Below are 15,728 nucleotides of genomic sequence, written 5' to 3'. Positions count from 1 at the left end.
GCAAAGAGAAATACAGACACCTAACACTGAAACCCGTTCTCTATGCTAGCACAAGGGGCCAAATGCAACAGAAGTATGTACATGACGAACACTTAACAGGACGGCACAACAGCATCCTGCCCATCTCAGTAGCAAGATGCACCTTAAACTGAGGTTTAAGTTTACAACCCTAAACATTTCTAAACTGTAGCAACATGCAAAACGGAAAGCTTCAGCTGGGAGAGAAACTGTGACAGTCACCCATCTGAAATGTCCACGATTTCACCAGCCATTGGTGAATCTAGCGGAGAATGTACAGTTCCATGACCAGTTTGATAAGCAGCAGCTACATGATTGCTCGCGAGATGATTTGGCAACAACCTTTCATCAGTTTGAGAAGCAGGCACATATTTCAGATCTGTTATTGTCCCCTGGGCCTCGAGAGAACTGGAAGTAGAACCCCCGACACCATTGCTTGATTGCGTAGCCTGAGAACTTTGCAGTAACTTTTGTCGTTTTCTCCTTTCAGTTCTTTTGTTTATCAAAGGTACCTCATCTTCCTCTGAATGATCTAAAAAATAATAATTCATCTGTTCGATTAGTACCGAGTAGGAACCATCCCACTTGCTTATTTTCCTTTTCTTTTGTCTGCTGCCCTTTTGGTTCTTGTTTAATGCATCTGTTCTTGGTCTCTTTGGTACTTGCTGAAAAGTTGTGGCAGTCGAGAGGTCAAAGCCACGGTCCTTGGACAATTTGATTCTCTTACTAGACCTGTCCCCGGAAGAGGAGCCCAGACCTGAACTGCCAATTGCAGCAGGAGTAAGATGAAGGAACTCAGCTGACGCGTCTTCCCTTTCATGTTTATTTCTTGTCCCGCCCTTATTTGATATATGTCTGGCATGCCAACTTCCACTGGCTAATTCATCAGCCTTGCGCTCACCAAGTGTTTCTTTAGCTGAAGAAGCTGTGAAGAGCAATAAGCAATAGCGTTACTATACTATGAAGACTCGTCCAGACATTTCTAGACCAACCAGTATGTCTCAAGGAAAAAGTTACCTATTGAACCCTTTAGTCTCACACCGCCTGTTGGTGATTCTCGAACTGTATAGTAGCTACCAGAGCACCGCTTCTTGTGACTGCATACCAAGATATACATATAAAGACAGACATTCACAGCCAAACATCCAAATGGACAAGGATGGAAAGGAGAAAGAGCAAAGCAGGGTGCAAGTTGGATATGGACTAATCCGACATATCCATTTTCTGAGATTGTAAGAGTTGCATCAAAGCAATAACCTAATCTGCATTTGGAGATTATTCAGTTTTGACTAAGGTTTACATTAAGATGCCATGTCCAATAATTTAAGTATCAGTGCCTCCCTCAATCAGAATTTCTATTATCAACCTCAGCTTTAATGTTGCTGTTTCATTAACGCCATCAGTGTCACTGACTTGGTATCTGTGGCACATGTCACTTGGGTTACTCAACAACTTTGGGAGGGTTTCCATTATATGTTTAGAAGTAACTAGAAATACATATGTAATTATGTGTAAATTGGCACACCAACAAATATATTGGGTATGCTCAAGAAATAGAAAAGTAGTGACAACGACTAGATAGGTAATGCTTTTAATGCATAAAAGTTTGTAAGGAAGGAAATAATTGACATTTTCGATATTGTTATGTCCATATATACATTTCTTTCCTTTCAAAAAGAAAATATATACATTTCTTCTTGTTGTGAGATGAACGAGATACAGCTCAACTGCCATTATTTTTGTTTTCGCAGCATTAGATATAATCTAGCAACCCAAAATGTCGCTACAAACTAAAACATTAAAAGCTACCGTCTACAAAAATTTGCAGCAGTTAATTTGACTGTCATGATGCTTTTTTCATCCTGGTTGTTATTCAACAAATCTTGCTGCACAATTCGATCACTTATCTTGCGGTTCCTACTTATACGTATACAAACAAAAACATCGACGTTTCAATGCATAGAGAAAATAGTAAGTTATAAGGTAGATAGGATTAAAACAAATATGCATGTACATTTGCATATTTGTCTAAGATATCTTGATGTTTTTTTCTTCGATGGTGTAGGTCTTGCAGCAGTTGTACCAATGTGGAGCTTGAAAAGGATGTAGTATCCTGACAAGTTGATGTCACTGCAACCACAAATGGAGAAGACAATGATCTTACCCTCCTGTGGCTCAAGGTGCAGGCAGCACATGGGGTTACACCTAGGATACAACGCGTAGAGCCTCATCGGTCACTCTTGACCATCTCTAAATTCCATTATGCTCCAGCCCAAATAAAATCATAGTTACACTGTAAATAAGTATTACTTGGGTTAGAGCATGCTCGAATACATAGCTGGCCAAGAGAGGCAGGTGACGCTCGGCGCTTTGCACTCCACGTGTAATCCCATGTGCCCACATGTATCTTGAACCGGAGGAGGATGTGAGTGTTGTCTTGTCAGCCCATACTCCATAGCGTTAGGAGATACTACATCCTCGCCAAGCCCCACAATGGTACTGAGTTGCTGCTAAGCTACTGCTGCAGGACCTACCATCTTGAACCATCAAGATATTGGAAACAAAGTGGTCCTATATAATTTGTATATTTGTAATCATATCTATGTTTCAACTTATTATATCCTTAGTGCATTTGAGATGATGTTATTTCCATCTGTATATGTAGAAATACAGTTGGCAGGAAATCGCGATAAGTGATCGAATTGTGCGGTGAGAAGATGTGCACAAGATGAAAAAATGTATCATAACAGTGACCATGCAAGCAATAATAGTGAAATGCAAATATTTGGTGTGCCAATGCACCCATATTAGCATGTAAGTAGTGAGTGCACACATACTTGCAGTCCTTTCTAAATATATAAAAGCAACTTTCCTTTTTCTTCTACAGTTGTTGAGAGTGGTATAGATGCAACATGTAAGGAATCTCATCCAGTCAGTGAACACTAATGGTGGGAATGAAACAACTTCGAACCTGAAGTTGACAATGCATTGATAATGCAAAAGCTGGCCTCAAAGAGGTGCCAAAATGGCAAGTGATGGTAGTAATGTCAGCCATCCTCAACTTTCCTAATTACTACCTCCGTTTCAAGGAATAAGGCGCACACGTATTCCAAGACGAACTTTGGCCATAAAAATTGAGCAACAAAATCTTGATTATATTATATGTAATTAGTATTGTTAGATTCGTGTTGAAAAGAGCTTTTTAATGATACTAATTTCATACAAACAATCTTTATCCATTTGAAGTAAATCTTGGTCAAACAAGAAACTCGTAAAACGAGGACGCCTTATTCCTTGAAACGTAGGTAGTACATGTAAATGACTTGCCAACTACTCATGTACACGAATTTGGTTCCTCCATCCACACTCCAATGGCAATGTATGCAGTTATGAGACATCAGGACATACTCTCTGTCAATGGGTTATACTGAGGAATCTGCCAAAATACTTGGCTTTAGAACGCGGTCTGACAATCATCCTATCCAAATCTGACGGCAGACCAACTGTCTGGTTCTAGGAGACCACCGTTCTTGGGTGAGTTGATAATGAAGCTTCTAGGAGATAGGATACTGATTACTGAGGTCATCAATCAGGCTTTTGTACCCTTCGACGCACAGATGATCCTAAGCTATCCTCTGCGGTAGGATGGCAGTAAGGACATATTAGCACACAAGAAATATGGTTGATTTACTGTAAAATCACCAGACTTTGAGTTGCTTCGGTTGATACCCCTGGAGCAGCTCCACAGTGTCTGATGAGCAGACCTAGAAGTTGTTGTGAAGCTTAGTTTTATGCCAAAGGTCCTTGCTTTTAGTGGTGTGTAATCCACATAATTCTGTCGGACGAATATGTTCAGATGGCAAGTTGAACCATGGGTTCCGGCACCCAAGGGCACCCGACCAGAATGGACAGGGCATGGGTCATCAATTGGCCCAGGTAACCTGATTAGTCATGGGTAGGTTCGTCGTCTTTGCCGGTGAGTTTACCCATGGGTCACCTGATTGAACATTGACAAACAGGGAAAGATTCCCTCCCTTGGCTATACGTTGTTAAATAGATGATGAGACCTCTCTAGCTGTGGATTTATACGCGCTAGATAACATCCCGTTTAATTCGGTCCCCCTTGGGACTCGAACCCGGGTGGCTGGCTGCACACTCGCAAGCGTTGCCACTGAGCTAGCACTCAGTTCTCGGGTCACCTGATTGATATTAGTGAATAAATGTATATTAGTTGCTTGTGGCATATGACCTCATGCTGAGATGGTTGTCATTTCACATACGATGTATCATGCACTCTACTTTATTTGTCCAAGAAAAATCCAAAATATGGTGACCCTCATTCCTTCTAAGCATACTAGGCCCGCCACTCCTACCATGTTGCAGCCACGGAAAATGGTCATGGAACAACTCATTCAACCTCCTTTCCCTAAAGGAAAGCTCATTGAGCCTTCTACTACCGAAATTGAATAGAGAAAGTGAAAGCCTGAGATTGTTGAGGCCTGTTACGGCCCATTCTTATTACCAGTGTCTGAAAGCTACAGCAAACAACAGTCACACAGTATTAGTGCCACCTCATATTCCCAACAAGACTGATGTTGGAGCACCGCTATAATAGATGCTCGGGGGGAGGGTGCTATTTCGCTCAGTGCAACCCACTTGAGCTGGCCAATAATAAAATTTAATTAATTGTTAAATGTTGTCATGAGTCAAACTGGGACCCAATGGGTGATCGGCCGCACGACTTAGAGACCCGTGGGTCGGGTCACGGTGGGATATGGGCATTTTCTATTGTTTTCTATATCTTGAATTTGGTAAGAAATGATTGCAAGTCTTGCAGCGACATCCATGGCTTTGACTATTTCTATCACGCAAAATAGAGAGTGCGCCCAAGCTTATATTTATAGGCTCGCTTATCCTGATCACATCATGAGGCAATAATAGAGCGGATAATTTAGAGAGTACTCCACCACGAGCAGCGAAAGCACGCTCAGCCAATCCTCACTCGATGGCTCCGTCCGTGCTTAGGAAAAAGCCAAACCACTCGCAGATGGATCTTTTTTTATATCCCTTGGCCGCATGACTCAGAGACCCGTGGATTTGGTCACGGCGGGATATGGGCATTTTTCTTTCATGGGTTTAGACAGATCGACCGGGTAAAAACCCGACCTGATTGCCATCTTTAGGCCATGTAGTGCCTACATCTACTAGGTCAAGATACTTGGGAACACGCTATCCTTTACACATATCTTCTTCCAGTTCGACACATCCGGATGGTAACTTGTTCATGATGTTAAGGTGATTGGTTGGATCCTAGAGACTTTGGTGATGCTAGAGCTTCCGCATAAGGTGTCTCCGAAGCAGCTCGTGAATCAAACCTAGAAGTGGGCCTTGTGGTGCGGTAGCTTGCAATGTGTTGCATGCAGGGATGATGTCTCCTCCTTTTCGGGTGTTTTCGCCAGGCATATGGTAATTCTACTGATCTTCTGTAGCTATTAGAGATGGTATCTCGTTTGCTTTAAGGCAGGGCTGGCTGCTGTGTGTGGTGCTCTAAACTGATACCATGTAGAGACAGTATCTTGTTTGGGGCTGGCAGTGTGTGCTACTGGTCACGAAGTGGAGGCAGAAGGGTATCCGGTGATATGCATCTAGAAGAAGCTAAGAAGTGACTTCTAAGGCTTTCAATAGTTTTGATTTTGTTTTCACTAAAAAGGAATATAATAATTTGGTCCATATATGTATCAAGTATTCAAGTTTGCTTGCACTGCACTTCGGCAGTCCTGGTTGGCTTGATGTGGGCCCATACATTCTTGTAGCTTCCTTATCGGCAGTCCTTCCCCTGCCTTAGGACTGTCAAAAAAGTTCGGGCTCGTCAAACATTGCGAGCTTGAAATCGTTATAGATTTGGCTCATGCTCATCTCGAGGAGTTAACAAGCCGAACTCAAACCTTGACCCTGGGTCACGCTAATCCCAATGTGGCTTTGAAAGAAAGTATCACATGCCCACGAGTGGCCATGCACTCACGTCTCATCACACTTTCGATGCACAGGCCCATGAATGTTTGGCAGCATAGGATGGCCCATTAGAACTAGCATCCTGGTCGTGGCAGACAACACAATTTAGTACCGCCTCAGCAGCGTAACAAGAGCGAACACTGACCACCAGCTATAAAAGAAGCCGTAGGTGGGAGTCTGCAACAAGCCCAGTGCAATCTAGCAGAGGCACACCCACTGGCGAATAAAAAATAACGAGCCCTGTTAGCTCGACGAGCCTTTGGCATGCCGAGCTCGAGCTCAATTTTCAGTCCGTGAGGTGAATCAAGCACGAGCCGAGCCAGAGTGTATTCGCTTGAGTTCAGCTCGCTTACATCCGTACCCTGCCTAGAAACGAATGAATGCTCTAGCTTTCTCTCAAAAGATATTCGGTGTGATAATTACTCAGATTCAGCAGTTTACACTCTTTAAAAAACAGTGATAATTTCCTTTTATATTCATGTCGGTGTCAAACATGTGCAATTGTTAGTTCAGTGGGCAATACAGTTTGGCCTACGTCCTGGGAATCAAGATTGTTGGAAGATTGACCGGTGAGTTTCTACATATTTATATTGCATAAATCTATCTAGACATCATCAGATCCTGACAGTAAGCATTCATACTTCACTATGTAAAATCAAATAGTGATGATGCAAAATTGAATCTTATGTTTTTATCTTGTTTGAACGAAGTTCAAGTCAGATAAACCACCATATTTTCTTACCATGTTGTTGGTAGTGGGATGCCAGCCATGCAGAGAATTATCACTAACAAGTAAGCTTTATCACCACTAGGTTAGTTCAATATCTCCCCTTTTTCTTGTAGAATATAATAATAGTTGGTATACTTTCAATCATACATTGAGCTCAGATCCATGTCTTAATGTTGCAAGTTGCAACAAAATCTCCAATCAGTACCAAGCCTATACTGCCTAGCATGACAACACGTGGAGTACTAGATTTTACCTTCCAAAATTTCGCAGTTGACTGAAAAGCATGTATCTAGCTAAAATTTTCTAACACCTTCAGCATTCTTACAGATATAAACTAAGGCAAATATAAATATGAAATACCAAACCAATAATTGCACCGAAGCATAGAGCTAATACCTATGCCACTGACACATTGAATTCGTACACGAGTAATTAGCACCCATTCTCTCAATGCAGTCATCATGTGAAGGTCCTCTGATCTCGGTTGACTTGACCAAATCTCCACATCTTTCGCACTGCAAAAATGATTATTTGTCAATCCCAAAATAGAATTCAAGATTTATTACTTTCTAGTATTACAGTCCCGATGCTTACTTTGTATTGATATTTCTTCCTGATCTCATGGGGCACAATTATACTGTAGCCACCAACAGGTCGCTGAACATCGTTGACGGTGTTAATAGGGAATCTGTAGGTATGGACTGACAGAAAGTCGAAACTTGAATTTGACTTACATGAGCATCTGGTAAAGAGCTTGAATTGATTGTATTCATCAGCTTCTGGAAGTTCACACCATGGTCACTGTGATCACCATTTTCAAATTAACCAGAAAAAAAATACAAATTGAGAGATAGAGTTTTAAGATAATTCCAGTTAAGTACCTATGGTTTGTATTATTGTCTTTGACACACATATGGGCATGAATCATCTCATGGAGCAGAACATTCTTCAGATCCGAGTCTGGGTGGCATTCGTACAAGGACTTGGAGAGAAGTACAATACAGCCACCACCTCCAGGATAATACTCACAAGCACTTAAGGTACTGCATGAAAATGATTAAACATCAGAGGTCCAAAACAGATATTCTGGTATAGTACTGTAATGGGAACCAGTGAGAACTTTGATACATGCTTAAGGGGATGATGATAAAGCACACATAACTAAGTTCGGCATTAGCATTGGTTATACTACAGAAACCTATTTGAAGTTCAAGCAAAATCAGTTTATTCCACTCAAATGAATTCAACTATTAGCATAACACCGTGTTATTACCTACATGCAAGTCCATCACTATGATCGATGTATCACAAGATAATCCAATGACCTTTGAAATGTACTACTCTTTTCATGAATGATTGAAGCAAATGTTTTATACACTTCACCAATATTGTTCAGTAATGATGCACGTCTCACACATACTGAAGCTTTTGGTGTTGTTAACCTGTTATAACAAGACAGTATTTACAGATAACATTCTAGATTATTTATTGTGAAATAGAGACTTTTGAGAAATCGGGAATTTTATGATATAATGAATACTTGGAAGGTGTCATATCTATATCGTAGATCACACATCCAATGATATGGAAATACTTAGAAGACATTGTGCTCTGTTAAGGGCTTGAGGCTTCTTTTGGAGTAGCCTGTATGTTACATATCTCAAGCAAATGTATTCCTCAATTGGTACTGGGATTAATCCTTAATTATAAAATTGTCATGTATTCTCCCTCAGCACCAAATTCTCTCATCAAAAGTTATTTTATCAGATCTACAAGTAAGAAAACCCAAAAAAAAGTTAAAAATCCTTGAGTTGGGGCCCAGAGATGTGAGATGTCTCACCATGTTTTCAGAGATTTAGAGTAAATCACCATGATTAATACAGTATATTCACAACAGGAAGTTTTGGGTCCTAGACAATTTCAGACATCCCCACAATGCCATCTAATGGTTGACAACTCGTGGATCCATCCAGCACAAGCTAATTCTTTTCATTTTATTTTTGAATCGAGAACAGGCTACTTCATAGAGTGGCAATGCGAACTAATCGACATGGAAAGTGCATTAACATTATTAGCTCCATTGTTTTTCTCTTTCTCTTATGGAAAAGATGCAAAAATATACTGAATCATTCTGCTTTGCTCTTCGCATACATCCAAATATCCCTACCCACTTCATAGTGGTCCAAAGTATCATCAGATCAATGGACAAGATAACAACGCAAGAATTCGAAGGTTAGCAATGAAACTGCAACTACAATTGATGCACAAGCTGCAGAGGGTTATATGAGTCACAAATGTTCTGCTTGAACTTTTAGTTGGCATACCAAACATGAATAGCGTTTCCTCTGGTGCCCTAATTCGCTTCTGAGGAACTGGTGTTCTAATTCTAATGAACAAGAGGAAGACTGGACTATTTGCCTCCAAAAGTAAAAACCGTCAAGGTTTTTTCCCCTGATATATGAACGATTGACTACAGTTGATAAGAGGGTGCTAAAAAAACATCCGGAAGGACCGAATCACAGCTCGTACACAATAGGGCCTTCTCCAAGTTCCCCCGAAAATTATCACAATGCATCAAATCTAGATATCCCGTGAACGTGTACTGATTTTTCAAAGGGGAACAAGGTAGGCAACAGGAAATATCTTCAAATCCGGGAAATAATAAAACATTCGAAGCCTCGATCTGCACAACCGCGGCCCGAAAGGCAACCTAAATGGCACCCGGGAACCCGAAAACTCGAGGATTGGGAGGGCGGCGGTTACCCGTAGGGGAGCGGCTCTTCGGTCCAGGAGACGGCGCACGCGCCGAGGGAGTCGTGGAAGTAGAGCGCGTTGTAGTGGCAGAAGAGGTCGGCGATGTCAGGCTCCAGATCCGAGCCCGCCATGGCCGCACGAGGAGGGTGTCAGAAATGGGGGATGTTGGGGACGACAGACGAGGGTTTAGGGGAAATCTCTGCTCAGGGTTCTGGACTTGTGGTGGGGAGAAAATGGCCCGAATTTGGCATTGCGCCGCTGCGGCCGGAGTCATACTGTCAATGTCGTCATCCTCGGAGTTATACGTCACAGGGTAACTTTGGGTCAGCAAAAGTGGGACCCACAAGAAGAAAGCCCTCCTGTCAGCTACCCGATTATTTTCTGACGCAAGGACATCTCCAGCCGGGCGACGCAAACGGACGTTGAGCGACTGTTTGTGTCCGCCGTGACCGAAAATGCGTCTGGCACCACCTCCAGCGGGGCGACGCAAAGTGATCAGGCCGTCTCCGTCGCGGCGCCAGGTTTGCGTCTCTGCGGACGCTGCGCGAACGCGCAAAGTGTCCGCTCGGTCCTCGCACGGGCCCGCCTGGCAGCGGCACAACTGCTTCGTCTTCCGCGGCATTACTTCCGGGCGGTGCGCTGCAGCCTTTGCAGGGCCGCGTTAATAGCGCGCCACGGCTTCCGCGAGCGTGCGCAGCTAGTAGGTGTTGCACTGGCAGGCCATTGAAGGCGAGATGGCGTCGGAGCCTCTTAAAGGGACGCTGCCGGCGCCCATGACCCCGACCAAACCATTGCCAAATCCCACACTATCCACCCCACCGACGCCATGGGAAAGAAATGCTGGCCGTTCCACAAGACGAAGAACGACTAGGAGGCTAGCGGCTCGCGGTCCGGCAAGAAGGCACGGGTCGGCCGGTACGTCCGCGTTGACCTCGCGCGACAGCTATGGGAGGAAAACCGGCTGGTAACATGGCCGGACACGCGGGAGGGGGCTGGTACCTGAACTCGCGGCGCGTGCCCCCCCCCCCCGTGCCGCGCGAGGGCCGAGAGCGGCAGGACGAGGTGCGCCGCCGCCGAGCGATCTTGTTGTCGGATCTGCGGGAGGATTAGGCGTACGCGCTGAACTCCTACAACTGGATTTCATTCGGGACGTGGGAGTTCGACGCGCGCCGCCGCGCTGGCTACCTCCGCGACGTGGACTACTTCGACCGAGAGATCGCCGCAGAAGAAGAAGAGAACGACCAGGAGGACGAGGACGAGGACGCGGACGAGGACGTCGACATGGCAGACTACGACCGCGACGACTGCGGGCCGGCGTGGGATCCCTGGCCACAGCCTCCTGCCCATGCGGCGGTACCTCCAAGGAGGAGGAGGCTATTGCCATGGCACTGGCCAACAGCGCGCAGGACGAGCTCAACGAGCTCGCTTTGTGGGACGGGCTCGCAATCCAGCTCCGCGAGTCAACGCTCGCGCAGGGGAGGCCGACGACTCCTCCGGCCACGCCGACGCGTTCCAACGACCACGCTCCGCCTGCTGCTCCGGCGTGGGATCCCTGGCCACAGCCTCCTGCCCATGCAGTGGTACCTCCTCCACCGCCGCCATGGCCGACTCCGGAGTTCATTGACCTCGTCAGCGACGATGACCAGTAGGCAGCACCTACTTTTTGCACGTATTTATGGCTTTTTTATGTTTTTTATTAATGTAAATTATAGCTTCATGAATGAAAAAAAAATTATGTGTCGTACCGCTGGAGCCACCCCCGACGCAAACGGACGCCCGGACAATTTCGACCATTTAGGCCGACGCAAACGGACACGACGCGTCCGTTTGGACGTCCGAAATGCGTCGTGCCGCTGGCGATGCGACAATCTCCACCATCGTCCATGAATCCATGATTCGTTTGTTCTTAGCCAGTCAGCTGAAGTCAAACTCGCATATTTAAGAGCTAGTAAAATGTGTTTAGGTTCATGGAACTTGCTATAAGAGTAAGAACAATAATAAGCCAGTAGTGGATTGTCATGTAATCTATAGCCAATTTATATCATGTACAATAGTTGATTCTAAAAATGTACTACGCATCCGACTCATATTACTTGACACTAATATAGGTGTATCTAGACACTTTTAATTGTAGATATATTCATTTTTGCATCAAGTAATATGGATCGGAGGAAGTACTTTATTAAAATAGGACCCACCTTCTATTCTCACAAAGTGTCTAGGAGCACGTGCTAGAGCTAAGTTGTTTTTTAATATATAAAAATTGCAGTGGGAGCTTTTCTCACTGTTTTGCTTCAAAAAAACGTGCTAGAGCTAGCTCTTACATAAGAATCCACTTACCTTAATTCTCTCTCATATTCTCACTACTCCAACTAAGTAAAGATATAGTATTTTATTTTTTATAGTGAGCTGACTGGACCTTATTGTATTGCTCTAAGTATTTAGAGCAGGAGGGGGTGGACGTTTTCTTCTCGTGTTTGGACTGATGTTGATTAAAAAAATTAGAATGGGCTAAGTAGGAAGAGCATTTTTAAAATATTGAGAACCAAAATAACAACAAAGTAGATAGTTCAATGGATAATAAAACCCTGCAATATCTCTCTGCTCGCCAAATCAACGGTGCGACCCCAAGAAGGCCCTAGGGGTTTGGGCATACTGTTCATCAGATCGAGTCTTCACAACGGATCACAACTTTTACGACGAGCAATAGTGATCTAGTCATCTTTCCTCACCCCAGCTCGAGCCAGCTCGGACAAGCGCCATCCGCTTCCATCGATTTCTCCCAAACGTTTTTGCTAGGAGGGCTCCATAGAATCGCGTTGCTATGCCCTGACACCTCACAAATTCGGTGACGTGAAGGAGCACACATGGAAGCGGCAGACCGACGCGGGGATCTGCAGGCGGAGCTCCGCCGCCTCTTGCCACTCTCCATCTCGTGCTTTAGCCGATCGAGGTCTTCCTACTCCACCGCCATGGCCCTACCCCGGGCGAGCTCAACAAGGGAAGATTCCTCTCTCTCTCTCTTCATCTCTTCATCTCTTCTTCCTATAGTAGAGCACCAAGCTATAAAGGTCATCATCTCTTCATGGTTTGGATTTTTGCTTGCTTTGCAGCACGATGTGACGTTTGTCATAACCAAGGTGTATTGTTGAAGTGGATCGACAACAGGTATGGCTTGATACCCCTTTTGGTCCTCGTTTTTTTATTTCCCATGAGTGATGGTAGATTGGTGTATGTAACCCTGATTTTTAGAGTGAGTCACATATGTAAGATATAGTTCATGTTATCAAGGCGATTCTAAATAAAAACCGACTATCGTCACTAGGCGATTGGGCTGCCGGTCTATGGTGGAGAATCGCCTCCGATGGCAGGTTCTGTAGCGGTATTAAGAGTTAGGAGCAAGCAAGACATGATCCAAATAAGAAGTGAGTCAACCAGGTTCGAAATGAGCCGAATTAGGTCAACAAGTTAGACTCACGGTGACCAGATTATGGTTCCAGTAAGTGGGCCGCAAGTGTTGGGTCCACATTTACCCCACTATATTCGTGCATCAGGCAGCGGCAAGGCTCAACAAGTTACAAGATCCAGTGGGCAAGCAGCGCCTTATATATAGGTGGAGGTTGCAGCACGCCAAAGGTAAGGTAAGACCACACCCATGTGTTGGGAACCCAACGCCTCCATTCAGTCTAGCTATCGTACCTGATATAGAAGCTCGTCGCTAGTGTTGTTCTCGTATGTGTGGATAGCGGCAAAGGTGTTGTAGGTTCAACACTTCGACGTGATCGTGGATTGGATCAGATCGAGGATTACACTGACATGACCGTGTCATCATTAACTGCACCTGAGCATGCAATGGTAATCTCGTGGCCTTTTACCTCTGCTAGATCTTGGAAATATCACGTAAGGAAAATATTTTTTATTTATCTCTGTGTGGCCCAACACAATCCACGACGCCACAAACTAGAAGTTTTTTTACTGGATATTGTAAGTTAGGATCCGTACATGTATAGAATATACCGTCGCAAAATAACAAATATGTATGCACTTGTGGAAAAGTAAAACATGTTTTCCTGCCCTATTTTACATTGTTTGGTCCAGTAAAAAATCCTAGTGTCCTACTTTATGTACTCTACTAGATTCAAATTAATTTACTCAACTTTGCATCCAGATAAAGTTGAGTCAAATTAGAAGTAAGAGAAACATTTTTGGTGGTGTAAAACCTACTTTTTGGTGTCCTAAAACTTTTTTGAATGTGTCATATTTTATATTACATCATCTGTGTAAGATGCTCAAGTATCCTCCGCAGGGGTTAGAGCATCTCCACCGGCGTCCCCAAATAGTCGCCGGTAGGGTCGCTGGCACTGCTGTATGGGGTGCGCCGGCAGTGCATCCTCTATTTGGGGAGACTGTTTACACACCGGCGCCTCCCATACGGTGGCCCCCAAAACTTTTTTTCTTTTTACAATATTTTGAAACAACATATCAATCACATTTTATTCATGCTATATTCAATAATTCATACAATCACACAAATAGAATTAAATTATTCATGCAATCAAACAAATAGTACTTAAATTATTCATACAATCAATCAAACAAACAAATAGTACTTAAATTATTCATACAACCAAACAAATAGAAATAAAATCATGCATTGTTGGCGGCTCCTCTCCTTTCTTGAGAGGGGATTGATATTTAATATTCCCTTCCTTCATATCAATAACAGCACCAATGGTTCGAAAAAAAGGTCTTCCCAACACAATAGGACAAGATGCATTGCATTCGATATCCAAGACAACAAAATCAACGGGGACAAGGTTATTGTTAACCGTAATGCGGACATTATCAATTCTCCCCAAAGGTTTCTTTTTAACATTATCGGCAAGATTAACATCTAAATAGCAATTCTTCAATGGTGGCAAGTCAAGCATATCATAAATCTTCTTAGGCATAACAGAAATACTTGCACCAAGATCACATAAAGAATTACATTCAAAGTCATTGAATTTCATTTTAATGATGGGCTCCCAACCATCTTCTAACTTCCTAGGAATAGAAGCTTCAAGTTTTAGTTTCTCTTCCCTAGCTTTAATGAGAGCATTTGTAATATGTTTTGTAAAGGCTAAATTTATAGCACTAGCATTGGGACTTCTAGCAAGTTTTTGTAAGAACTTTATAACTTCAGTAATATGACAATCATCAAAATCTAAACCATTATGTTCTACAGCAATGGAATCATTGTCACCAATATTTTGAAAAATTTCAGCAGTTTTATCACAAACAAGCAATTTCAGCAGTTTAGTGCAATTTTGTACGCTTTGCACTAGGAGTAGAAACATTGCCAACACCAATTATTTTACCATTGATAGTAGGAGGTGCAGGAACATGTGAAGAATCAACATTACTAGTGGTGGTAATAGTCCATACTTTAGCTACATTATTTTCTTTAGCAAGTTTTTCTTTTTCTTCTCTGTCCCACCTAGCATGCAATTCAACCATCAATCTTATATTCTCATTAATTTGAACTTGGATGGCATTTGTTTTAGCAAACCTAGCATCTTCAACTTTCTCAGGCATAACTTTCAATTTTAAAAGATCAACATCAAGAGCAAGACTATCAACCTTAGAAGCAAGAACATCAATTTTACCAAGCTTTTCTTCAACAGTTTTATTGAAAGCAGTTTGTGTACTAATAAATTCTTTAAGCATCACTTCAAGACCAGAGGGTACACTCTTATTACTGTTGTAAGAATTACCATAAGAATTACCATAACCATTACCATTATTAGAAGGATATGGCCTATAGTTGTTGTTACCATAATTATTCCTATAAGCATTGTTGTTGAAATTATTATTCTTAATGAAATTCACATCAACATTTTCTTCTTGAGCAACCAATGAAGCTAAAGGAATATTATTAGGATCAATATGAGATCTACCATTTGTAAGCATAGACATAATAGCATCAATCTTATCACCCAAAGAAGAGGTTTCTTCAACAGAATTTGCCTTCTTACCTTGAGGAGTTCTTTCAGTGTGCCATTCAGAGTAATTGATCATCATATCATCAAGTAATTTAGTTGCGGCGCCCAAGGTGATGGACATAAAAGTACCTCCAGCAGCTGAATCCAATAAGTTCCTTGAGGAAAAATTCAATCCTGCATAAAAGGTTTGGATGATCATCCAAGTAGTCGATCCATGGGTTGGGCAATTC

General features: G+C 43.0%; 1 protein-coding gene across 2 annotated transcripts; it reads right to left on the bottom strand.

Annotated features, from left to right (window-relative positions):
* Nucleotides 1–21: 21 nt before the first annotated feature.
* Nucleotides 22–9,725, bottom strand: LOC124696955. 2 transcript variants are annotated; one of them, XM_047229611.1, is made up of 8 exons: nt 9,524–9,725; nt 7,642–7,803; nt 7,495–7,561; nt 7,355–7,417; nt 7,157–7,275; nt 1,036–1,115; nt 463–943; nt 22–402 (listed from the first exon to the last, which is right to left on the bottom strand). In XM_047229611.1, the coding sequence occupies exons 1-8, from the start codon at nt 9,643–9,645 to the stop codon at nt 237–239; spliced, it is 1,260 nt and encodes a 419-aa protein (XP_047085567.1). In that variant the 5' UTR covers nt 9,646–9,725; the 3' UTR covers nt 22–236. The 2 variants fall into 2 exon arrangements, with proteins under 2 accessions (XP_047085567.1, XP_047085566.1); XM_047229610.1 differs by having other exon boundaries at nt 22–943.
* Nucleotides 9,726–15,728: the final 6,003 nt, after the last annotated feature.

This window comes from Lolium rigidum, chromosome 3, assembly GCF_022539505.1.
Source record: "Lolium rigidum isolate FL_2022 chromosome 3, APGP_CSIRO_Lrig_0.1, whole genome shotgun sequence".
Taxonomy (NCBI): domain Eukaryota; kingdom Viridiplantae; phylum Streptophyta; class Magnoliopsida; order Poales; family Poaceae; genus Lolium; species Lolium rigidum.
Note: the sequence above shows the minus strand (reverse complement) of the source record. Positions and strands in the feature narration are given on the sequence as shown.